Source organism: Hippocampus bargibanti, linkage group LG02, assembly GCF_051943395.1.
Source record: "Hippocampus bargibanti isolate YZ-2025 linkage group LG02, ASM5194339v1, whole genome shotgun sequence".
In the NCBI taxonomy this organism is placed as follows: Eukaryota; Metazoa; Chordata; class Actinopteri; order Syngnathiformes; family Syngnathidae; genus Hippocampus; species Hippocampus bargibanti.
In genome coordinates, this window is record NC_142735.1 from 17,632,484 (window position 1) to 17,657,199 (window position 24,716).

The 24,716-nt window shown below is 42.7% G+C and overlaps 1 protein-coding gene across 2 annotated transcripts; it reads right to left on the reverse strand.

The window, feature by feature from the left end:
* Window positions 1-24,716, reverse strand: atg2a (autophagy related 2A). 2 transcript variants are annotated; one of them, XM_088989724.1, is made up of 42 exons: window positions 23,585-24,716; window positions 22,836-22,998; window positions 22,394-22,543; window positions 22,220-22,322; window positions 20,840-20,984; window positions 19,899-20,081; window positions 19,040-19,139; window positions 18,725-18,889; window positions 18,421-18,563; window positions 18,123-18,201; window positions 16,955-17,204; window positions 16,059-16,200; window positions 15,672-15,770; window positions 15,254-15,409; window positions 14,904-15,177; window positions 14,727-14,799; window positions 12,432-12,597; window positions 12,210-12,352; window positions 11,771-11,892; window positions 11,142-11,302; window positions 10,933-11,065; window positions 10,541-10,725; window positions 10,376-10,456; window positions 10,023-10,129; window positions 9,799-9,891; window positions 9,643-9,713; window positions 9,042-9,118; window positions 8,684-8,854; window positions 8,486-8,612; window positions 8,164-8,399; window positions 7,656-7,885; window positions 7,291-7,429; window positions 5,651-5,872; window positions 5,471-5,572; window positions 5,008-5,092; window positions 4,722-4,875; window positions 4,568-4,637; window positions 4,399-4,481; window positions 4,054-4,175; window positions 3,826-3,980; window positions 2,582-2,740; window positions 1-1,341 (listed from the first exon to the last, which is right to left on the reverse strand). In XM_088989724.1, exons 1-42 carry the CDS (start codon window positions 23,753-23,755, stop codon window positions 1,105-1,107), a joined length of 6,027 nt encoding a protein of 2,008 aa, XP_088845850.1. In that variant the 5' UTR covers window positions 23,756-24,716; the 3' UTR covers window positions 1-1,104. The 2 variants fall into 2 exon arrangements, with proteins under 2 accessions (XP_088845850.1, XP_088845851.1); XM_088989725.1 differs by lacking the exon at window positions 23,585-24,716 and having other exon boundaries at window positions 22,847-22,985.

Below are 24,716 nucleotides of genomic sequence, written 5' to 3' on the forward strand. Positions count from 1 at the left end.
CTGATTTGACACATTTTAATATACAGTATGTATATATTTTAAACAAGTTGTTTTTATTTTTTTATATACTCAGATTTTTGTACTTTACATGTCATTCATACTGTTTATGTATAGCAAATAGCACTTGCAAGCATACGCTCATTACAAACCAACCACCCTAATAAACATGCACCCGGCACGCACACAAGCACACGCTCTGTCACGCTTTTCTGCCGCACGCACACTCATGCGTACCTCATAACAAAAAGATAAAAATGTAAAACATTTTGGGAACCACAAACACCATATCCTCAGTGGTTACTACATTCACATCCCCTCATTGCTTAGTTTAAAAATTAATGACTACAACACACAATTAAATGAATAAAAGATGTAGGAACAACTCCCAAAACAGGGAAAGATTAGATTAAAATCCCAAAAAACTGTTGTTGTCTCCAAATCTCCAGGAAAAACGAAAGTGTGATGAAAGTGGAAGAAACAAAGAATGATATCATGACACAACTGACCAAGTCAAATGGTAGCACGGCACGATTTCGGTGGAGTTTACAACTAGTAAAGTGTTTCTATTCAGTCAGGAAGATTAAAGATGAACTTTTCAATTTGCAAGTGTACAGAATTGAGCAAGGCAACACAAGGATGTATCATATGAAAAAGGGGGGAGGTATACTGCTCACTTTATGGCACAATATTAAAGCAAAGAAAAAAAGCAAACAGAAAAAAATAGTTAAATAAAAAGGAATATGTTGAGGTGACATAGCGTCACGGGTTCTCTTCAGTTTTGTCTGCCATTTCTCTCACCTGTGTACTTGGAAACTGGGTGACTGCCTGAAATGCCATTGAATTATAATTCCAAAGGAGAGGACCAAGATGGTGATATGTTTTCACACAATACAAACAGTGAGGAGAATGTGACATGAGCGTAATACTGAGGGGAGGTGAAACTCACAGAGTTCCTGCTGCATACGTCTTAAACCAAGGATACAACCCACTTTGCACTTTTGCACTTGATATACACTAACACATGTTAGTCCACTGTCATGAATGCAAAAAAAACATTTGAACACTGCTCTCACACCCTCATCTCACACATACACACAAAAGCCATCACTCTTGGCAGTCCTCTGTGCGCCACTTTAAGAAGTCCTCCTTCCTTGCATCCGGTTTGATTTGGTTGCGCATGCCTCCGAGCAGATTGGAGGTGGCTTCTGAGGCCACAATGAGCGGGCGTACCACAGTGGGCGGGATCTGGCGCAGGACGCCGCCTACTGCACCAGGAAGACCTTTCTGTTCGTGCCCGCGAGACGCTACATCGCAAAGGGTTTGAGCTGTGTCAATCACTCCCTAGAGGGGGAGAAAAAAGCAGGTTCCTGCTTCAGAACAACATTGCTAATGGAGTATTTTAAAAATGATTTGTAACGAAGAGGCATAATGACACTTCCGGGTGTTAGAAAAAGTGAATGATTGAACTGAAACAAACGTTTTTTTTTCTTTTCTGATTCCCTTCAAAAAATAACTGAATCTCGTGTGACCTGTTGATGAAGAGGATGAATTGAGAGGATGATGTCAATAATTGAACGAGAAGTTCATAAGAGTGCCAATTAGCAAACAGATGGTTTGAATTTCCACCACATCTGCTTTCAAATAAACTTCCACATAAGAATATAAATTACTGAATGCAATTTGTCTCCCTGACAGACTTCAACATTATTCACAAAGGTGCACCTGAAGTTGTGGATACTATAATAACTCATTCACTGCCAGACGTGCAAAAATGTTTCCCCTGCAGTGCCAGGGTTTTTGTCATTTTCACTCAAATTCCAGGACCCACAGAATATTGAGTTTAAACATTCAATGTAGCATAAGAAATGTTAGACTCTCTGAGTTTAGCAAAAAAAGAGTTAATTCCTAAGTTATATTGGTCTGGAGTAATATGATGTGAAAGTGGGGGTGCCTGTACAAAGGACAAATGCTGACCCCTCGCGGGAGGGAAAAACATTGCCAGAGGATCTGACCAACGCTTTATCGACACCCCCCACAAGAAAAACCAAAACACGAACAAATTCGGAAATGGCGCTCCATGTCATATTTTCAATTCCTGAATAAATTTGGGAATGGTAGTGAATGAGTTAAATATGCGCTGTGATTATAATTGTAGGTTGTGAAATAAAATATTGTGGCTAGTGGGAGGCTAGGTTTATTTGTTTAATGCTTGTTAAGCATTATGTGTATCATTGTTATGTGTTGAAAGGACCTCCTCAGAAATGAGATGGTGGAGCTAAAGGGGATATCCTTGGAATCACTAAACAATCATTATACGTATATATCTACATATATATTTTCACCCAACACTTGACCCAAATATGGTGGTTGAGAAGTAAGCCAAAATTAAACTTGTTTAAAATCACTCAGCCTAATTCAAATGACTGTAAAGTGCCCTTGAATGTTTGGAAAGGCGCTTATAAATAAAATGTATTATTATTAAATATGTTTACTAGTTGTGCCATCAGAGAACGCTCCGTTTTTTCCCAGCTGGTCGTACATGTGATATGATGACTGACCTGCGCTACAACACCCTCCTCACCTCTCTGACTGTGTCGTATGCCTTAGCGACGCCCTCTCGGAGGTCGGCGGGCTGGGCGGCGCGGCGGGGCCGACTGGAAGAGGCCCGACCCTCAGTGATGGCGTAGCGGTTCAAGGGAGGCGTCGGAGACAGGATGTCGTAAACCGTCTCAGCGGTGGCCTGTGAAATTGGAGCACACCGCAGCTGACTTAAAGGACAACCGACATCACTTTTTTGTTTCCTAACTGACATCAGAAAAACGTTTTATAGCATCTAAAATACCCAAAACACGCAGTATGATATTATTAGTCAAATGCAAAACACCAATATAAATGACTTGAAGTGTCCAAAATCTGCAAAAAAAAATGAACCCGGAAGTGGTCAGTTTCAGAAGGTCCCGCCCCCTTGTTCGTGGTGGACGTCTTGCCTTGTTGGAGAATCAAAACAATGGCTTCAGATTCGGAGAATATGCTTTCTTGTTACTCATCCAGTTATGAATATGATTCAAATAGTTCTGAAGAGGAAAGCATACATGTTTGCAATCGATTTAATAATTTATTCCGTGCCATTTTGAGGTATTTGGGCCGGGAAATGTAGCACCAAAAAGAGGCAGAAGAGGGTGACAAAGCTCCGTGTCAGGAAGTAATCAGCGTGTGGAAACGGGATGATTAATTCCTTACACGGAGCTTTGTCGCCATTTTCTGCCTCTATTTGGGGCTACACAAAGTTTTCAGACCAAACAAAGTACAGCAAAATGCATTGACGTGATGGAAGGACTGCTACAATGTGTCCTTTTTCCGGTCAGGGGCGTTCCTTCAGTGACGTCACGTGAGGACTCGTTATCAACTCAAAAACAAGACTTCCGGAATATTCAGCGCAAGTCTTAAAACGTAAAATATAGCTATATGCGGTGGAATCTTTGTAAAATAGGCTCAGTAGAAGTCATTTGAAGCCATTTTACAAATTATGGACACAATTTCTCCGGAGACGTCGGTTGTCCTTTAACTTTATTGATCCCAGAGGCCGAGCGGAAACACATGTGATAGTGTGGTTCCCGAATGGCCGCGGTTATATTAGTATACATAAATGGACAGTTGGAGTAATTTGCACTGTGATAAATGAAATATAGACGCCATGTGTTGTAGTGGTGAGCGCATCTGCCATGCAGTCAAGAGGTCTCGTGTTGGAAGCCTCAGCCTATATCTGCCCTGTGATTGGCTGGCAACCAGCCCCGGTGTACCCAGATGTGTGTGTTGCTCAGATACCTGAATGGCCTGCACCAGCCTGTTGCTGAGCTCGAGTGCCGCAGACGCCGTGGATGTGCCAAAGGAGGCAGCCCCTCTCTGCAAACCTCTGATAATCCGCCCGTCTTTTCTGTACTGTTCGATGGGGAGCCAGAAGAGATCTCTCACCCCGTGGACTGAAGAAAACCAAAACATCAGCAATAAATAAATCGTCGGATGCCATATAAATCATTTGAAATGTGCACTCACACAGCTGGACAACAGAGTGCATGGGGCCGACGCCTCCCAGGATGCCCGGCAGCTGATTCTTCCTGATGTCGGTCAGCCATTCAGTGACGGCATACTGGATTACCTTATCAACACCCAGCAGGCTGTGTGAATGGGTGCAGGCGTATGGAGTTATGGAAGACGTATGGGAATATTAACATTGTAATCACAATCGATTTTTTCTTGAAATAAAATGACCAAACCAGACTCCCTACCCCCTCCAAAAGAATGAATGCTTATTTTACTCTCAGGAAAAAAACAGCATACATATATTTCTGAACAAAATGACCATCCTATAATTGTTTAAAATGAACAATTAAAATGTACCCGTGTCGACAGCAGAGCCGCTTCAGCTTCAACTCAGAACAATTCAACTGAGCCAGACCGATCAGAATTCCTGCAAAGGTTCCCTGTGAAAGCAGGAAATGATTACACCGACAATTATTTCAATATTAGGGATGGTCATTTTAAAAAGTTGAAACGGTGTGTAAAAAACCTGTTCGATGACCACATGCTTGCCGTGGTAGTCCAGCCAGATAGGCACTTCAGAGGTGAAACGAAACTCCCTGATTGACACATAAGCGACAAGTAAGATTACAATGATATTGAGGTTAAATTTATGTTTGAGTCTAAGAAACGCTTGTTAATACCGGAAGTAGATTGGCTGGTCGGAGGAAGAGGTAGAGCCGGCTGAGGAAGAGCTCTGCTCGCTGTGGGTAGTTTCTACAGAAGATGTGAGATCCAGTCCGAGACCACCTCCTGCCTCTGCTTCGTCTGACACCTTCTGGGAGGCCTCCACTTTCACTACAGGGACAAATAATGCAATCTCCACTGCGAGACTAATAAAGGCAAATCCAATCCAATCCAATTCATAAAACACCTTCTTAGAGCCCAGACTGTGCCAAACAGTTGTGGACCTCGACAGATGGAGTGTACCTTCAGAAGCAGGATCCACAGGCAGGTATGGGTTCACAGAACAGGCTAGATTGATGAAAAAGTCCTTCAAGAAGAACAATGCATCCTGGACATTACAAAGAAAAAAAATGGAAAAATTAAAGGTAGACCACAGTGAAAATATGAACAACCCACAATAAGATACTATAGACTGCAAACACTTTTCTCAACAAAACAATGAATACACGCAATAGTATTTACCAAGACAATCAAAACTAATGCGTTGGTAAGATTTTATTACAAACTATTATATTCAGTGGTCCGTACAGCCGGTTGCTTTGGTATTTGTAACGATCAACATACAACAATCAAATCCTAATGAAAAACAGAAGTCAGATAACAACCCTTGCAACATTGTCAAACCCTTGTCAAATTGCCATTTTCCTCCCAGAGTTATATGTGGATACAAGAGATTGTACAGAAACTAGTTTGCCTGAAGCAGTACCTGATCAATGTTAAGTCTAAGTGGCAGCAAGCTGACTCGAAGGCAACACTCTGGACCACCAAGACCAGACTCAGGACATACTTGCAGAGCCTTTATTGTCAACTAATCCAAAGCAGAAAAAAAATATATATTTAGATGTCATATCGGAGATGAAGACTTTTGAGAGGCAATGATGCTCACCATGTTGGAATGGGCTCTTCGGGGCATGCTCTCGCTTGTGTAGAGGTACAGGAACTTGTTGATTTGCGAGGAGGCCAGGCGATCACGGACCTCCAGCTCCTGGACGATGAAAACCTGCCTGGAAATGGGCTGCTCTCCAACCGGACCAACCCCGAGGAACGCTGATGCTTCACCATCCTGTCCTGCCACCGCCACCGGATAGGACTCGTGCTGGAAAGACACCTTAAGACCGGAAACCATACCGATGATGAATGTCAGGTCACTGTCTGGATTTCATATTGCATGTACAAGTGGCTCATTCCGATGAGATGTCTACATTGGATATTCTTTTGTTTGTTTCCTGGTGATGGATTCTGACATTACACTGTACGCAAGTAGAGTGATACCTCGGCTTACGAACGCTATAGCTAACGAACCTTTCACCTTACGCACATTAAATTCGCAAGAATATAATTTTGGCGTACGTACTAGTTTTCGGCGGACGAACCAAACCACACGGTCAAACAGCGCTACGGTGGCCGGCGGACTAGTTTTCCACACACACCCAGTTTGAGTGCAGATGTGGTTTGTTTTCAGAGTACGTTTGCTATTATAGGACCGAAAAAGACCCCACCACAGGCTAGAGTTAAGCCTAAGAAGACAAAGAAAATGACGGCCGAGCAGAAGAAGGAGATCATTGAAGGTGCGCGTTTGTTTGACTTAGTGTCCCAGTACCAGTATGCTAAGTCGACCATTGCTACGTGTGGCTAAGGGTGTTTCTGTGTTGTCTGAGCTATGGCCTCAGGCAATAGAAGAGGTTGAAAAACTTCTGTTGATTTCAATTTACAAAAAGCAGCTAGCGGGGGACAGTGAGTGAGGGTATTATCGCCGAGAAAGCACGGAAACTTCACTCGGATATCATCAAGAGGCAACTACATCAATGACCATCAGAAAGGTAAATAAAACAACTTTTTTATACAGTACAGTTTATTTAAATACAATAGCACATTTATTAGACATAAAATTAGGTATATTGTCTGTAGTTTTAAGGTTTATTCAGTAGAAAATTATGATTTATTGGATTGGATTTGCCTTTATTAGTCTCGCAGTGGAGAAATTTACATTTCACAGCAGCAAAGTTATGAAAGTAGAAAAACAAAATACATGAGCTGCTGGAAAGGCAGCCACTCTCGAGGCGCCGTCTTGAAGTCAAAAGAACAAAAAAAAACTAAATAAATAATATGACAACACGAAGACACATAGTCATTCCTTCTTAAGCACTTTCTGTACCCTCTTTGTTACATGAAGCAGTTCCAGATGAAAGAGGAGAGGATCAAAGCATCTTTTCACCAGTGGATCAAGGACATCATGGTGGAATGTGCACATCGACAACAAGCTAAATGTGGGACCTGGGAACGGATTATTCTCTTATTTTAATGGTTTCTTATGGGAAATAAATGTTCGGCAGATGAACTTTTCGCCTTACACACACTTTCTGGGAATCAATTAAGTTCGTAAGCTGAGGTATCAATGTACATGATAAACTTGCAATTTCTGCCATAATAAACATGCATTCTTTATCATCTTCCTTACTGATATTTAAATGTATCACTAACAAATGAATATACTGGTCCAAAAACATTTAGACGAGCCATACACACCTTGGTAAGTTGTATCTCCATGAGGAGGCCGTGTTGACGGCCACTGCCTCCAGCCCATCTCCAAGAGTTCTGAGGACGAGAGGAACCGGCGGAAGAGCGAGATGGCGAGCTTCGGGCACCAGACGGGACGGAACGAGCTCTGGTGGGAGAAGGTAATGAAATGAATCAAATGATAAATAGAAAGATCCAAGTGTGTGTTTGTGTGTTCATGTTGTCATTTAAATTTTATCTAAATGTATTTTATATACATCTAGAGCTACATAGTATTTTTATAATATAATCCAAAGTCTTTCTTTCTTTTGATACATTATTTCTATTTCAGACAAACATACATTTCCACAACATGATCTACCTACTGATCTTACCTGTTTCCATGCTGGCCGTGGATAGATGAGCTCTTAACATCAAAGTCCTTGCCGCCGTAGAGATGCCACACCACGGAGATGTCCCGCAGCACCACTCGGCTTTGAGGCACAGGGAAGCGGCTCGGAGCGCAGAGAAGGTCGGAACTCCCTCGCGGTCGGGAGAAGTGGGTGTCCTTAATGCGGATGGGACCCTCGACTAACACAGTGACCACAGGCTCTCCGTCCCTGGGCTGCAAGGGGTGACACCAATGACTTTGTTGTCTTGCCTCTATAAACCACAACGGATTTGCCATTTGTATGGACGGTGCAATGCAAACAATCTTGCCTTAATTTAGGTTTTTGAAGTTCGCCAAAAGGGCGGAATTTGGTAACTTTTGAGGAAGCATTCATCAAAATGAAGCATAACTATGAACTGTATTGGTTGGTGGAAATGTGGCAAGGGATAGAAGTACAGTTGTAAAATGAGTTCATATTCAGAATGCAGACACATAATTCCTCAGAGACTCACAGCAATGCCCATGCCAGGAGCTTCCAGAATGCAGAAGTCATCGTTGTCGGTGGAGCCCTCTGAACTTTCTTCTTCTATCATCATGTCAGCCTGCGCTTCGGTTGCCGTCGCGACATGGCTCTCGTCGTCGACCTCGGAGTGCTCTTCCTCCTCCAGCACAGAAAGGTCGTGACGGGAACCCTCACCGGGGAAAAGGTAGACTGACACCGGAGAGCCTCTTGGTATGGATGGGGAGCCTGCGGCAAAATAAATACACACAATGCCAGGGGTCCATCAGTATCTGTATGCCAAATAGTGATTTCACAAAACGTCTCTGCAGAACCTGGATTTATCCTCTCTTCCTGGTGGCTCTTGTCAGTGTCTATTAAGGCATCAGTGAGATCACACTGGTTGATCTCAGCGGTTTCAGCAGCAGGGCAGGGTAGCACAGACGCGGGACTCTCAGAGAGCTAGGAAAAAAATAACATCACAAAGGGTTGACTTCACATCTTTTGTTGTCAGCTAAGTAACCAAACCTTACTGGTAGCTTCTGGCCGGCTATTTCTGTAGGCGAGGTGTGTCGAGGCGGAGGATGAAGGTCGCCCTGTGAGACGAGGTACTGCAGTATGTTAACCAGGGCAGCGCACGAATCGGCACAAGCGTGGACATGAACGACGTTGTTGGAGCAGCGGAGCTCAAACAGAGGCTGGGCCTGGAAAAGAGTTGATGTTAATTGTCTGCTATTTATCCAAAGATGAAGCAGTCTGTATCATTGCTTTATCATGATTTATCTTGGTCTCCATTTGCAGTTTTCTAAATAATGCATGATTCACTGGAAACTTTTGTGCAAAAATTTGAGGGAGCAGGACGGTAAACAAAATATGCCTTCATTTGCTTACCAGTTTGCCTGTGTTGCTGCCTTTCCACGTGGTGATAGCCAGCTCCAGGAGGTCAATGTCCAGAACACAAATATAGTCTGTGTGACACAGGAAAAAAAATGTTGCTTCAATGTCAAGTGTCTGTAAGTGCAGAATATTTAGTTCATGTCGTGTATTTGATTCCATTGCACGATTAAATTATACACCACGCTGTGGCCGTTGTGTATACAGCGCATCCAGAATGTCACCGTTCTTCCTTTTTTTTCATATTGTGAGTCTTTCCCAAAAAGGATGACATTATTTTTTCCTTAAAATTATTTGCACAACTCCTGTCAGGAACAGATAAAAAGGTTATATTTTTGTTGAGAAAGTTTTTTTTAAATAGAAAACTGCCAAAAACCCATCAAGATTTTTGTTGCAAATTACATGTGATTTTTTTTAACACATTTGCAAAAAAACATTTTTCAACATTGTCAGTATGAAGGCTTGTGTGTTGAAGTTATTTTTTTAAAATCCCATCTTGGAATGAGGATGTAAAATGACAAAATGATTTAAAAAAAAGAAGCAACAAGCTCTGCGGATACCTTGAAGCTGCACTCTGTGTGTAGATTCTGCAACATACCTTTCCTCAGATCCACAACTTTGCTATCAAGTTTGTCAGAGAGGTAGAGGGCAGAGTCATCCAGGATGAATCTAAATGAGATAGATAAGAAATGAAAACTTCACACACCTTTTTTGACTGTGATGTGAAATTCAACCAACAGAGGCTATTGTTTACCTGAGGTGGAAGGTGGCTGTGTCTACGATGATATTACTGGACAAAGAGAAGGACTCCGCTGTGAGCAACATTCGCAGCGGCATATACAGCGGCCTGGCAGACATAGAGGGACAAGGCAGCCGTGTTAAAGGATGTGAAAGGGTGATTGCGATTGGTTTAAAATGGGGATACATTTCAAATCCGCATCAGGATTTTTGCCCAATAAAAGAAGTTTCAGTGTTTACCTATAGTCAACTGCACATGTAGCCAGGTGTGTATGGAGGACAGTGATAACAGCGGGTGGGATGTATCCGAGAATCGGGTCGTCGATGACATCCAGAAAATCAACCAACTGGAAGAAAAAAAAATATTAAACACTATTACTGCACAGCCTTTTTAACCTGATATCCTGATAAGCTGTCCACTGTAGTAACTGTTGTCCCTGAAAGCGTTAAAATAGTACTTCCAGCTCTATTCTGAAGTTTTCGCAAAATTTTATGTTATTAAAATGTGTGGATCGCGACAGGTGAAGTGGTTATAGCCCGAATTGACTTCATACATAACCATGGTTTTAATGATCTACTTTAACAAGGGTTACCTGCTCATGCCAGCTATGACTGGTCTGCGTCACGTAATGTCGCATGGTGGCGCCTTGAAGTCGAAGGGCGACAAGGAATTCCTAGAAGGAGACAAAGTGACGCTCATTTGATTGCAGCACCCGATAAATGGGTGATGATACTTATTGAGTACCAAGAGGACGCACCTTGACGTTTCTCTGTGGGTCCAGAGTGATTTTAATGGCTGTGGACAACATCTGGAGTTCTGCCTCCCTGCCACTTACACTGCTGACTCCTACTTCAGTGAGGTAAATGGTTGGGTCCAAGTACTTGGGTGAAGCAAAGTTGGGAATTTCTATCCTTGGCGGAATACCTATGTCTTTGACTACAGCTGCAAAAAAAACATCAGGTAGAGTCAAGTGGAATTTGTCTTCATGTCATTTGAATAAGACTTCATTTGGATTGTGGGTATGTTGCTGTGATCTTTTTACTTCACAATGCCTGGAGCATTAAGTCATACACGTGGTCATTATTTTGGATTTGCGTTAAAATAATCAAGGAATCTTTTGGAGAAAAATAATTCTTCCCGAGCACATACCTTTATGATAGAGCTCCACTCGCTGACTCTCCAGACACAAGAAACTGAGATTTGGATCATTCTGGTGCTGTGCTACACTGAACATCTTCCCTCCTTGCAAGTCAAGCACAATTTCTCCATGACTCCGGTCATCCTATGTTGATTTCAGCAATTTAGCAGTGTGAAGTACTTTGTTTCCTGTGATTAAATATTTCTGCTACCCTGCTTACTTTCTTGTCTGTCCTGGCTTGGAGGCGGCCTTTATCAATTATGACTGTGAGGGAGAGGAGGCTGAGGCTGAGGTTGTGGTTGGGCTGTAGGGCCGACTTTGTCCTTCCCGATGGTTCATTGGCCAAGTAGAACTGAGGATCATCCTCCTCCGAGTCAGAGTCTTTAACCGGGATTAGAAAACAGGTGAATTGACAGATATGTACCAGAAGCAACGCATGTTTTACTGTGATAGATTCTCAAATACATTACAGTCGAACCTCATGACAACATACCTCAAGGGAAACAATGAATCTGTATGTCATAACGGTAATTTGATGTTACCATTCCCAATAAAATTGCTGTCAACTACAATGTATAATACAGTCTGAAACTTTATACATGTAAAAACATGAACATGTAATAACAGTATAAACATGTCAGTTAAGAATACGTTATGGGTAAACAATAAAGAAAAAAATAAGGTGTGAAAGAAACAACAGTAGCGTTACTACTTCATATTTGAAAACATTCAGTTAGTAAATGCCACCAGTCGGTCGGGGCTTTGAAATGTGGACGTTATGGGAGTGAAAACATTTCAAACCGGATACGTTCAAATGAAGTTCAACTCCTTATACCAAACACATCTCACCGAGTTGAAAAGCCGACTTGCAGAGTTGGAACTCGTCGTGGTGTTGGTAAGTGTGAGTGGGGCTTTGGGCTGAGGAGGGACAAGGGGGAGGCGGCTCCCACATCAACAGGTCATTGTTGATCCTGCACAAAGGGGTACAGTTTTACTAATGATTGTAGCAAGAATAACATGAAAATAAAAATCAATAACTTGGAAGGCAAAGTTTTAGCGCAGAAACGAACTTCTGTTTCTACAGTGCACTTGCAAGTTTCCTCGGGGGGGCTGTTATGAATGAGAAAATGTATCACCGCATTGTGTTTATTATAGCCACAATTTCCCATGTGTATGATTATTATGAAACAGCAAGTGATGTAAAAAAATTCTTTGCATATGTATTAGACCTAAAATGTTTCAGATAATCAAGTTTTATTTTAGCAGATGATGGAGACAACAGCACTACCTGTTGTAGATGCTTTGGAAAGCTTGCTTGCTCGGTAGAAGGATGTAAGCTAGCGGAAAACAAATATCCACTGCACACTGAGACTGAGCCACACACTGGGCCTGAAATTGTCTCATCTCCTCAGGATCAGCGGGGATCACCATCTATAGAATCGGCAGTAAAGGAGGGATTGTGTCAGATGGGAATGTTTGACAGGTTACGTTCACTGGGGGGGTGACGCACCTCCTCGGTCTCAAACATGGTGCGATTGGAGGAGAACGGGGAGCTGGTTTTGTCATTGAGTTCACAGTGGCTTTCAAAGAAGGCAGCCCCCAGATCTCGGGCGTTCAAATTGCCCAGACCCTCCGCTGGTCCTTGCGTCTCACCTCCTCGTACTCGTACTGATAGCCTGGCAGATGAACATTTCAAGTGGAGAATCAATAACATGATTTGATCAACAAGAATGACTTGAAAAAACACTGAAATTTGTTTTTCTGTGTGACTAAGTAGTTGGGCGGCTACGGAGACAAACTAGTTGAAGGTAGAGTCCATGTTTGCTTTTCAATAATTAATATACACCCAATTTACATATCTATGAAAAATATCCTCTTGCTTGGGGTGGTTGCCGCTGTAACAGCCAGGTGATGTTTGCACAACTTGGCCAAAGAATGAAACCTATCTCCGTTCTCCCTAACACGCACAGTGGATGCTGCACATACGTTTGTGTAAGCTCTCAGTCGTACAGGAATGGTCCATCGATGAAAAGGTTTCTTCAGCCGTCATCTGTACTTCTTTGAAGGTGTCGGACGTTTCGCTTCTTGTCCAGAGAAGCTTCGTCAGCAAACTAAAGTCTCACTGGTAGTTTCGGCCCTAAATATATATCCCTACTGTCCAGACGTGGCGGTGCCGGACTCTGCTATGATTGGTCCCTGCTCTCAGGTTGGGGGGAGCAGAGGACTAATTTCTGCAGCTCCAATGATTGCTTCTATTGTCTTGACTGACGACTGGCCTGATTGCCCAATTTGCTCTGGTATCACCTCATCAGCATGACTAATCCTATGTTGCCTAAGCAGTCTATTGTACGAACGATCCATATTGAACCTCACCCCAACATTACAGTTAAGGGAAGGATTTTGCCATTTTATGAAAATAGTTTATTTTACTCCCCTTTCAAACCATCTATTTTCTTTCGCTAAGATTTTAACTTCATTGTCGTCAAATGAGTGGTTGCTAGCTTTTAGGTGCAAATGTATTGCCGATTGGGGCCCACTAGTATTATCCCTGCGATCTTGATAACGTCTTTTTTTGAGAATTTGTTTCGTCTCCCCAATGTACTGCTCTTTACAATTTTCATTCTTACAATGCATTGAATAAACTACATTACTTTGTTTTTCATTTGGCAGCCTATCTTTTGGATGCACTAATTTAAACTCAGTGTTTATCGGTTTGAAATAAGTAGGAATTTTGTGTTGCCAAAGGACTCTGTAGTTTTTCAGAAACTTCTGCAATGCAAAGTATTGCTACTCCTCTCCTTTTAGTATCTTCAGAATTGTTGGTTTCATTACCTATTCTTTCCTTTTGACATTTGTTAAAAGACCACTGAGGGTAACCACAGTTTGTGAGTGCTCTCCTGATATGTTTTGACTCCTTTTCTCTACCTTTGACGCTTGTTAGTATTAGTGTAGCCCTATGCTGGAGGGTTCTGATAACTCCTAGTTTGTGTTGTAGAGGGTGGTTGGAATCGAAAAGCAAGTATTGGTCAGTGCGAGTCGCCTTCCTAAAGACTTCTGTTTTTAGCGCTTTAATGTCCTCGTGAGTAAATTTAATGTTGGTGTCTACCGAGTTGGTTCGGGGCCGCCACAAAAATGGACAAAATCCAACTTCAACGGACAGTTAGGACGGCGGAAAAAAAATCATTGGCACCGCCCTACCCACTCTTGAGGACTTGCACACTGGAAGAATCCAAATCTACTGGACCCTCTGCACCCTGCCCACCACCTTTTCCAGCTACTCCCCTCAGGCAGGCGCTACTGATCCATGCGCACCAAATGCAGCAGACATTTAAACAGCTTCTTCCCCCAAGCCATTAACTCTTTGAACAGTAGCCCAAATGGAACTGTATAGTGCCTCTTTGCAATTTTTTGATGATGATACTAGTGCAGCGTGTTCGACCGGAAACAAATTCCTTGTATGTTCTACATACTTGGCAATAAAGATGATTCGGATTCTGATTGAAGGATAGCAGAGTCCAGCACCGCCACGTCTGGACAGTAGGGATATACTGTATATATAGGGCCAAAACTACCAGTATGACTTTAGTTTGCTGACGAAGCTTCTTGGATAAGAAGCGAAACGTCCGACACCTTCAAAGAAGTACAGATGACGGGTGAAGAAACCTTTTCATCGATGCTGCACACAAACAGCATAATGACTGGCACGTTTGTCATAACTAGTTTGTTTTTGACATAGAAAATAGAATATGCAAGCCCCAGTGTAAAGCATTATTCACTCTGGAAAACAATGATGATGACCACTCACTTGGGCAGAGAGTCATGGCTCTTCTTCACTCTGATAAAGGGGAAGGAGCCTCCCTCCCAGCCCTCGTATGAGCCTGGGGTGAAACAAAATGCTGGCGTATGGGCAGGTGCACTGTACCTCATGTTAAGGCCAGTGAGTGCAACGAAAGTTAAACGACTGATGAATAAATCAACTCACCATGCAGGTCAGTAAAGGAAGCTTCCAGGAGCTGGGTGAGACTGGGAGCTAAGGGCTGAGCATGGTTGGGCTGCGTGCTATGTAGGTCCGGCGCTTCCTGATGCCTGAGCTCCAAGTCGGTTAGCTCCAACACCAGCGTCTCCTCCCTCACCGCCCTCTGGCTCACGGGCTGACGCTCAGAGGGGGGCCGCAGGTCTGGAATGGGGATACGAAGTCGGAGGACAGCGTGCGGGGCGAGGAGGGATAAGGAGGAGTACAGCTCACTGCTCTGCATCTGAAAGAAGGCAACAAAATGAAGTGAAACAACGATTTTGAGCACACAGGCGTAATTAACGTGAGACTGATCCCACCTGGAGGTTGTCGGGTACGGCTGGCTCTGCGGGACAACAGCTGAAGGCGTTGTTCAGTGTCCTCAGCCGACTGAGGATGTCTAGGTCCAACTCGCTGCTGAGATCTTCCAACTCCACGCGCACCACGCTGTCACGTCGAACCACTCGCTGTTTACCCTGCGATCATATCCAAGAAAATCATTTTGTCACATTTCCTATATTGTAAATGTATTTAGCCTGTGTCAAATATGGGCCTTTATTCTGCTGTATGAATGATGACAGGTAGGAGGTACACAGGTTAATTGTAACTACTGCTATCAGGCTGAGGAGTATTTCATTGTTCAGCCTGTCACAATGCGTTGCTGCAATAGATATCTGAACAAAGATACATCATGACAATATGGTTGGAAATCATTGTCATCATGTGGTGTCTAAATACCTTTCTCAGGTGCTTCTCGGTGAGGCTGTAGTGCAGCTGGGCACACGGTCTGGCGGCAACGCCTACTGTGAATGTATTGGCTTTCTGGAACTGGAGCAACTACAAAAGAGGTGTACCAAAATGTCGATTTCAGCTTTATTCTTCTTTCTTTCTTTTTTATTTCTTTATTTCTTTCATAACTTTGCTGCTGTGAAATGTAAATTTCTCCACTGCGAGACTAATAAAGGCAAATCCAATCCAATCCAATCCAATCCAATTCTTGCTATAAATTTAGGACTCAATTTTGACAATATAACTACTTTATTAATGCAACATCTCACCTTTTTCCACTAAACGGAACTTGCTATCTGTGTAAATGTTGCACACATATATTGAACATTCTTTTACCTCACTGTACTGAGGTTTGCTGTTTTCCCAGAGGCACTCCAGCATTTCTAATCTGCTGAAGGAGACATCAGAGGTCACCGCTCGACTGTGGCGTCTCCCGCTGCGCATCTCACAGGAAACCTGCACCGCTGCCCCCGTCACTCTGAGGGGAGACGGAAAGTTCATACCACGGCAAACGCAGAGATGCTTCAACATTGCTCATCACAGGAGATAAATTGCAAAGAAATACATAAGGGAAAAGCAACAACATACAAAGACCATAAAAAACGGACATTTATTTACAGTACGTGTTGTTTGTTTTATGGCAATCTTTTTTTGTCATTGCAATTACTTAACTGCAACTTGAACTGCCCCCATTACTTTCTGTGTAATGCTTCTTCCACATATTGATGGATTCTGTTTATTTCTATTTTCAAACCATGGTGAAAATGAAGACTCCCACTCGCTAGTCGAGCACATTTCGGATGTCACGTCTGGTGGAGAAAATTTGCTCACAACTTGTAGGATTGGCTTGCGGCCTGGTGTCTGGGGACTGCTTATTTATACAGCCTGAACCCGCTCAAATGCTTTAAACACATGTTAAATTACAATACACACACAATTATTTTTGGTGGAAATCACTTAGTGAATATTTATTAGCATTTTCTTACATGTATTATTAATCTGAAATACAGATAGTTGGTATTCATAGGGTGGCTCCTTTCCGATTCTCCTTGAAAAGTCACTGTACTATTCATATTTATATGAGTGCAAAAAAACCTGCTTTCAAAAAAGGCAATTGCCATAAATTGTGCTATAGTAAAAGTATAATTATCCCACAGAAAAATGTACAGAATGTTCATAAAGGGGTGAACTGTGTGATCGCGAGTGGAACTGAATTATTCATGTTTTCCTACCTGACATGCGAGTGAGGGCAAGCCTTGGCAAACCCGCCTCTCAGGTGGTGAAAGTCTCTCTCACCGAACATGCTGTCCTTAAAAGAGGCAAGTTCTTGGAAGAACACCTGGGACATCTGAGACAATGAGGAGATGCCTTCTAGCTTGGAGGGTGGGTCCTCATGGAGCATGGTTAGGGTGAAGCCACCGAGAGTCAGACGCAGCAAGGCATCGGGCTTCAGTTGTTCTCCGTTGCCACTCTGAGAGCGTCCTACACAGGGGTTTGGACAGTGGGGACATGATGTTATGGTGGTTAAATATGGAATATGTTGCACCAATTGAAAAGAGAAAAAAATACACATGTTCAGTGTTTGAAATAACATCTTCCCGGAGGCCGGGGGCGTACAACTTTTACATCGGGTGTACAAATTTCAAAACATCTCGGCCCGGGTGGCCGACAACTTCTTCAAGTAAAAAAAAAGCATTCGTTTGGCAATTTGCAACCAATCAGAAGCATGTTTTGGGCTTCGGACTATACCGTGACTGTAAAGAGTACTTGAGAGTTTTGAAAGAGGAGTCCATGTGGCATTTAGCAGACAATGCAACACAAACATTGCATTGTGCAACATGACAACAAACGACAACTGGAGCAAAATCTGCAGCACGGGATATTTACCATAAATTAAGCAAGGGAGCATTTGTGGTCGGTACTTCCTTAATTAAAAAAAAAGTCCTTTATACTTCGCAACAATGTTTTTTTTTTGCGATTAGCCGTCTTATTGTGTTTCAAGTTGTGAAAAATGGGTCAGGAACGTTTATGGCCGGGCAGGCTGCTTTTCAGAGTTGTCTGCCCGGGTGTCCGCTAACTTTTTGTCATGAGTTTCAGACACTGCGTGTTGCAGTACAGTACCTTGGTAACTTATTAAAAGTGCTATATCACTGTTTGACTATATTTTTTTTCCATATACATTTTAAACTAGATATATGAACCTTCTGATCCTCACTTTGTTATAACAGTCTCTGTACTTAGTTGTATTTTATTTTCCTCCATGGATGACAAAAACACATCCAATCAGCAATTTTGCCCCCCCCCCCCCCCCCAAGTACTTTTTTAAGTATCGGTACTCCTACTTCAGTACAAAGTGAGAGCACAATGGCCACATCTGGTCGTCGGTAGAGTTAGTATTACCTCTGATTCGATGACTGCCCTGTGGTAGACTGGAGAGACAACCTGCTACGAGGTAACGTCTGGAACAGCTCATGAGCCCCTAGGATGAGGAAGAACAACTGGCTTTTATATCAGAACAGTTTTGCCAATTTCTGAATCTAAATGTTGAGCTTAAGTCTTGTCTCTCTCAACAGTTACAATACGATGTGAAATCCTAGAATGAGCCCAATACTTTGGTGTTTTTCGAGTGATTGGATATCCGGTGTATGAGACCATTCTGGTGTTGCATTTTGGCGCCCAACGCCAACCTGAACTGTACCTGTGTGGCCAGTGATCCAGGTTGAGTGAGACTGGCCAGACTGTGCGTGGAAGAATCCATATCACTGTCTGAAAGCTCACTACCCGAGCGCACTGATGTCACACTGCTGCTCATTCCCGAAGGGCCCATGGAATAGAACATTTCTGCAAAGACACAAAATTTAAGACATGACATAGGCGCAAAGCTATTTTACAATAAGAAACTGATCAGTTCGACTTAGCAATGATTTGCACATGGCTTACTGCCACATCTGCCTATTATTTGAGCAGTGAGTACACATTATGTGAGTGTTTGCTTTCCATACCTCCATTTTCCAGAGTAGAGACGTAAGGTTCCAGGTCACACTCGGCATCCCAGTCCCTGCCTCTGATACTGGTGCCCAACTGCTTACTGAGGTCTTCTTCGATCATACGCAAGTCATCCGAGTCTAGGGGGCGGCTGCGCGTGCCACCTAGTTTGGTCTCAGACTCTAGAGGGAAAGTGAGACCAATGAAATGTGTGCAATTTGGAGATCTGCATATGTAGGTTGTTGCATGTGTTGCATGTCGCTGATCACGCGTCACTTAAAACAGACAAGGAATAGTTAAAAAAAAGAATGAAAGAAAGCATCTCCGAATACCTGTTTCTATGCAAAGAGCTGCCAGCAGGTCTGTGAGATGTGTGATCTGAGCCGGGGACAACAGCATGTGGACACAGCCCACCTTCCCATCCAATTCAAACTGGTCACCGAACATGACACAAGTTAATGTGCGAAAGCAAACGGCATCATGTTTTAGCCTAAAGCAGTGATTACCAACCACTGAGCTAAATTACCCAATTTACTCAATTTGCGGCAGGACTATGACTCCTGTGCATGAATGATTCAGGAAAAGGACTGAATACAACTATACACTAGGCCCTGTTCATTTCTTCACTGATCTTAAAATGACAAACATTAGAATACTCTAGTTATAAGTGGCTCAGTTTTGACTGGTGGTGCACTTTGCGATTTCTCTAATGTAAGACAAGACCTAAGATCAATGCTTCCTCTAATTGTCCATACTGAGCATTCAACACAAACTCCTTATACAATGGTGAGCTAAATTAGACACTGGGATGGACACCAGACCAGTATCATACCTGTCCAAAACCCGAGTAAGTTATATGATGTAGGTATGGAACATGCCATTGAAAATGTCATTGAATAGAGATTTATGTATGACACAAATAAAAACAGTCCCTTGCAATAAACCTTCATTTGAGGGGCTCATAAACTACACCTAACCTCAGACTTCCTGAAGTGAGCAGTCTTTGTGTCGCCTGTAGCATAACATTAGTGGCGGATGTATTTGTGTCAGTGTATGATTCAAATTGTAGTAGAACTGAGTTTGCACCATTGGTTGATCTACAAAACTATCAAGGAAGTGGGAATTGTGTGCTGTCCTGTTTGTAGATTAAACTGGGGTGGAAAGGAAATGTAATGTGTGTGTTATGCACACCTTTGGTCCGGGCAGCATGTCGTTCTGCTTAAGCTTGACTGTGGTCTCGATGAAACCGGAGCAGCTACCGATGAGCAGCGGCTGTGACAGGGGGACCTTCAGGGACTTCCCCTTATCTTCATTGTCACTTTCGTCCTCCTCTGTCTCGCTGGCAGTGGCTGCCTGTTTCTCCTCAGGCTCCTCCTGGTCGTGGGCAACACAGCATTCAGTGAATGGCTGTTTCCAATGCTACGGATCTGCGAGAATTTCTGATCATTTTTTAAGCAATTGTGAAATAAATAATATATCAATAATTGGCTTGCACAGGACTTTATGGAGTTTTAAAGGAAATATAATGATAGGGATGCATAGTCCAAGTCTATGTTCTATTTCAATGGCAATGGAATGTATTGCTGGTCTGTAAAACGTACTACACTAACACAGTGGTAAAATCCTAATTACACAAGGCATGTGATTTTTTTCTCGGCGAGACATCAACCAATGTGTATGTTACTTCCGGGTTGAGAGAACGCTGGCGCATGTGGCTGCCGCTGCTTACACATAGAAAAAAATATCCTGTGACTGTGTCCTTGAGAGTTTTGAAAGGCGCTTATAAATGAAATGTATTATTATTATTATTATTATTATTATTATTATACAATTATATCGTGAACTGATTAGCTGCACACCATCTGCAGTCAGTTGACTGTCTCGCATACTGTATCTGAGTGTTGTGTTCGGGAAAACTTTTTGGGATTTCAATTATAACTTTTTTCATTGGTTAATCTGCGCTCCAACATCCAGAAGAAGTAATCTTTACCTAGTCATCATGGCGGGCGGCCACCCATTTTTTTATGCCGCCCAGCAAATTTGTTTAATTTGTTGCAAATCTGTGCTATTGATAACCAATAATCTCAAGACCACTTCCCACCAAAGTCCAGAGCAAGGACAATTTCTGTAACCTGCTCCGTGCCCATGTTGTCAAAGAGGAGCTGAACGGCACTCAGCTGGAGGATCTTGTGCAGGAAGGCGGGTGGCTGGTGGATGTCGACAGGCACGGCAGTCTGGTTGGATGGGTCGCGCACCGCCTCGTCAAAGTACTCCAACCTGGAAAAGATAAAGACAAGCTCTCCAGGGAGTGATTCTGTATTCATACATGGAACCTGAAGGTTTTTTTTTAAATGCCATAATTGCAAAAAAAAAAATAATAAATCAATAGTCAAAGAAGGGCTTGTTCAAATATTTTCACTAGCATAGCATTTTAGTTATTCAAGAGACACAATTAAGACATTGTAAGTTCAAACACAAAAATGTTAGACTAACAGTGTGGAATCATTGAGGGTAATCGTGTATTTATTTATCAGTCAAAAGCCATAGTTAAGCAATATACCGTGGCAACATTTCACCTTTGAACACTGTCTTGCCTCACAACCTTAGTACAGAACAAACCCCTTTCACAAATACTCTCTCAGGTTGGACTGTTAAATGTTTTACCACACACATGGAGCAAACGAGCAAACAACAAGCGGCGGCCATAAATGTACGCAATGCATAAAAAAGAAAACAAACGTGTTGACAGTGCGGCAGCCTTGTTTCTTTGACGATTCCTCATTTGAATTTGTGTGCCACATTCCGATTGTGTTTAATGTTTCACTTCACTGAGAAACAACAGACAGCGGCAGCAGTGACATTACAAACCAAGTCTGACTTCAAATGTTTTAACATGGATGCGCTTTTGTTCGCTCAGCTAAAAATACAAAATAGGCGCAGCAACTAAAACAACTAAGAAAGAAACAAAGAAAAAATCCATGAGCAGAAATGTCATCTGAACAGGTGCTTACATTTTTATTTTTAGGGTTCACATTTCTTAAGCACATAAATACACTTTTTTAATGCAAATTTCTTTCTAATCTAGACATTAGAAACAACGGTGATCGATTTTCAGGCAATGTTAAATTTTTATGAGATGGTGAATTTGGGGAGGTTTGTAAAATTAAACAAAATTCAGAAACAGCAACATAATGCACTACGTGTATGAATCCGGTTAATACACACTTTTGAACTGAACTTCTAATATTCTACCACAATATTCTCATTTCTTGAACTGCCCCTTCATATGCGCATCTCACAATAAAACAATAGAACCACATTATCTCTTTCAGTCAATCAGTGAAAATAAGGGAATGATGAACACCCAAATTGTATCAAAATGAAACAATTTGTCATTTGTAAACTTGTAGACGTCAATTAAACACTATTTAAAAATAAGCACTACATACAGTTGACATGAAGAAGGAAAAAGGAAATCCATCAAATAATACACATGTATGACAGCAGTTTACCGTTTGATGTGCACCTCTAAGGCAATGCCTGTTTCCAGGTGCGGGGGTTGGTGCTCAATGCGCACAATGGTATCCAGGAGAGTAACTTTAATACGTCGAAGGACTGCGAAAACACCCCAACAAAAAAGATGAACAGTTGTGTGTGTTCGGACAGGGGCGGGAGTTGAAACCCACCCGTCTCTATGGTTTGTGCAAACATCTCCAGTCCTTCGAGCGGAGCTGGTGGTTCCTCGGATGTCTCCGGGGGGTCCTTCAGGCACTCCTGGGCCAACTGCATGCTGGAGGTCATGCTGGATGACCAACTTTGCGAGTCCCAGGTGCCACCTGTGTACAATGCCACCATGATCCAACATTAGGTACAACTGTAAAATCAGAAGTGCTACACAGTAAACCAGTAAACATAATATAATACAGTATAATATAACAAAATAGAAGATACAATAATACACCACAAGCAAAAAGACAGAGGTGATACACCTGCAGTCCTGTCAAAGCAAAAGGGTAAGAAGGGTTGCATTGTCAAAAGCATACCACACACGGTTCACTCATACAGCTAGTTGCTTTTTTAAATTGTGCAAAATCATGCATTGGTCATTTTGCACTACAGCCAACTCACTGATACGGTACTTGGGCCTGCATGTTATCTGGAGACCGGACACTTCCAAGGAGCAATGATCAGTGAGCAGAGCTTGCCAAGGGATTGTCACAGTGATGCTGCTCACAAAGCCATCCACTATCTCCAGGGGAGCACCAAGGTTCTCCAGAAGTCCATTGACTGCCTGAAGAGATGAGAAATGGGAAACACACACACAAATGGAAAAGCATGCTGGCTTATCATTCACATAAAAAACTATGTGACTACAGCTATGAATAGCGTGGTGAGGAATTTGTGTTTGTTTTGGGAAAAAATTAATATGACTGCTACTCCAAACCACAACAGATGCAGCTGTAACAAAGAGCTTCTAGATACACCAGTCCCACTTGTACAGACCTTTTGGGTTGCCAATATATATAGCAATCTATATTGATTATTATGGATGGATAGATGGATGGATGCATGGATCGATGGACGGATGGATTCGGGTGGGTGAGTTCGGGTAGGTAGGTAGGTTTCTGATTTCGATGACGTTTCCGTTGTCACTTGTGTAGAAATCAATCTAAATAGACATGGTAGACGGAACGATAGATAAGAGTGAGCAACGGTGCTCAGGTGTTTTTCCTCGAAGAGAGCATGACTGTGAATATAGTTGTTGTTGAACTGGTGGCGGAGGCGTTGCGAAATAGTCAAGGCAGAGTGGGAGAAACAAAACACACACACTCACGAAACACACAATGTGGTGGCTGGCCACCCTGCGAAAAACGCACCCACACATCGAGGTTGATCTCCTTGATGACCCCGCTTCCATTGTACAGGTCCAATCCCAGTTGCTCCAAACTTAGGCGCTCCTGCAAAAAGTGGCCGAGATAGTGCTGGAGGAGGTACCGACAGGCCCGCTTCTTGATGGAGCCAGACCAGGGGAAAAGCCAGCGAGACATAGGCCCGGCGAGAGCGGGGGAGAGGGGGCGAGAAGAGGCGGCGCAGGAGAACGAGTACGACCGCAGTCCTCTGGAAACTGCATAACAGGCGAACGTGAGAGGGAGCAGAAGCAAGAATGAGCCGCCTCTAGCTGCAGGGTGCTAAGGAAGGGGCAAATTGTAACTCCACGTCTTCCAGGCTCGACATAAAAACTCGAGGAGGAAAAAAAATATCCTTTGTGTGCGACAAGACTTCCCCGAGGACTACGACTCGATTGTTAGGCCACTGGTCCGTCGAAGTGTCGGGTCATGTTTTCGATGCGTTCGGGGTCGCAATGGCGCGACAGGTCCTGATGGTTGGCGTCTTTCTCTCGGTTTCTGGGGTTGTTTATTGTCATCATACGCCAACTGACGGTATGGCGAAGACTTTTCGTCATCGTGACGCAACCCGGAAACGGGAAGCGTAAACAAATCTGCGACGCCATCTTTGTAAGGGCATTTCGAACCAAAACTTTAAGACGAACGAATTTATCATTCACACCAATTGAAATGGAAATAAATTGACGATTAGGCAAATAACCAAATATACCAACTTGAATAATATAAGACTATTTCTCTCTGTTCTGGGGTGGGATGGTACAACCACAAACTTATTCAGTTGTATAACTTTTCGACCTCTAGGAAGCTGCTGGTGGAATAGCAGGTGCTAAGATAATGTCAGCAGATATGAGTTTGTTTTTAAAAACGTACATGGTAATTAGAAAATGGAAACTAATGTATTCACTTTTATTTTATTATTGTTACATTATTTATTATTACTATCACGTTTATGTTCAATTCTTATTATGTGTGACACTTTGTTACAGCTGCAGGTATTTTTTCCCACTCCTTCCAAGTATAATTGCTTTGAAATCTGAAAAGCTACCCCTAAAAGATTACGGGCTTGTAAAAATAGATATATATATATTTTTCCAAAATATTG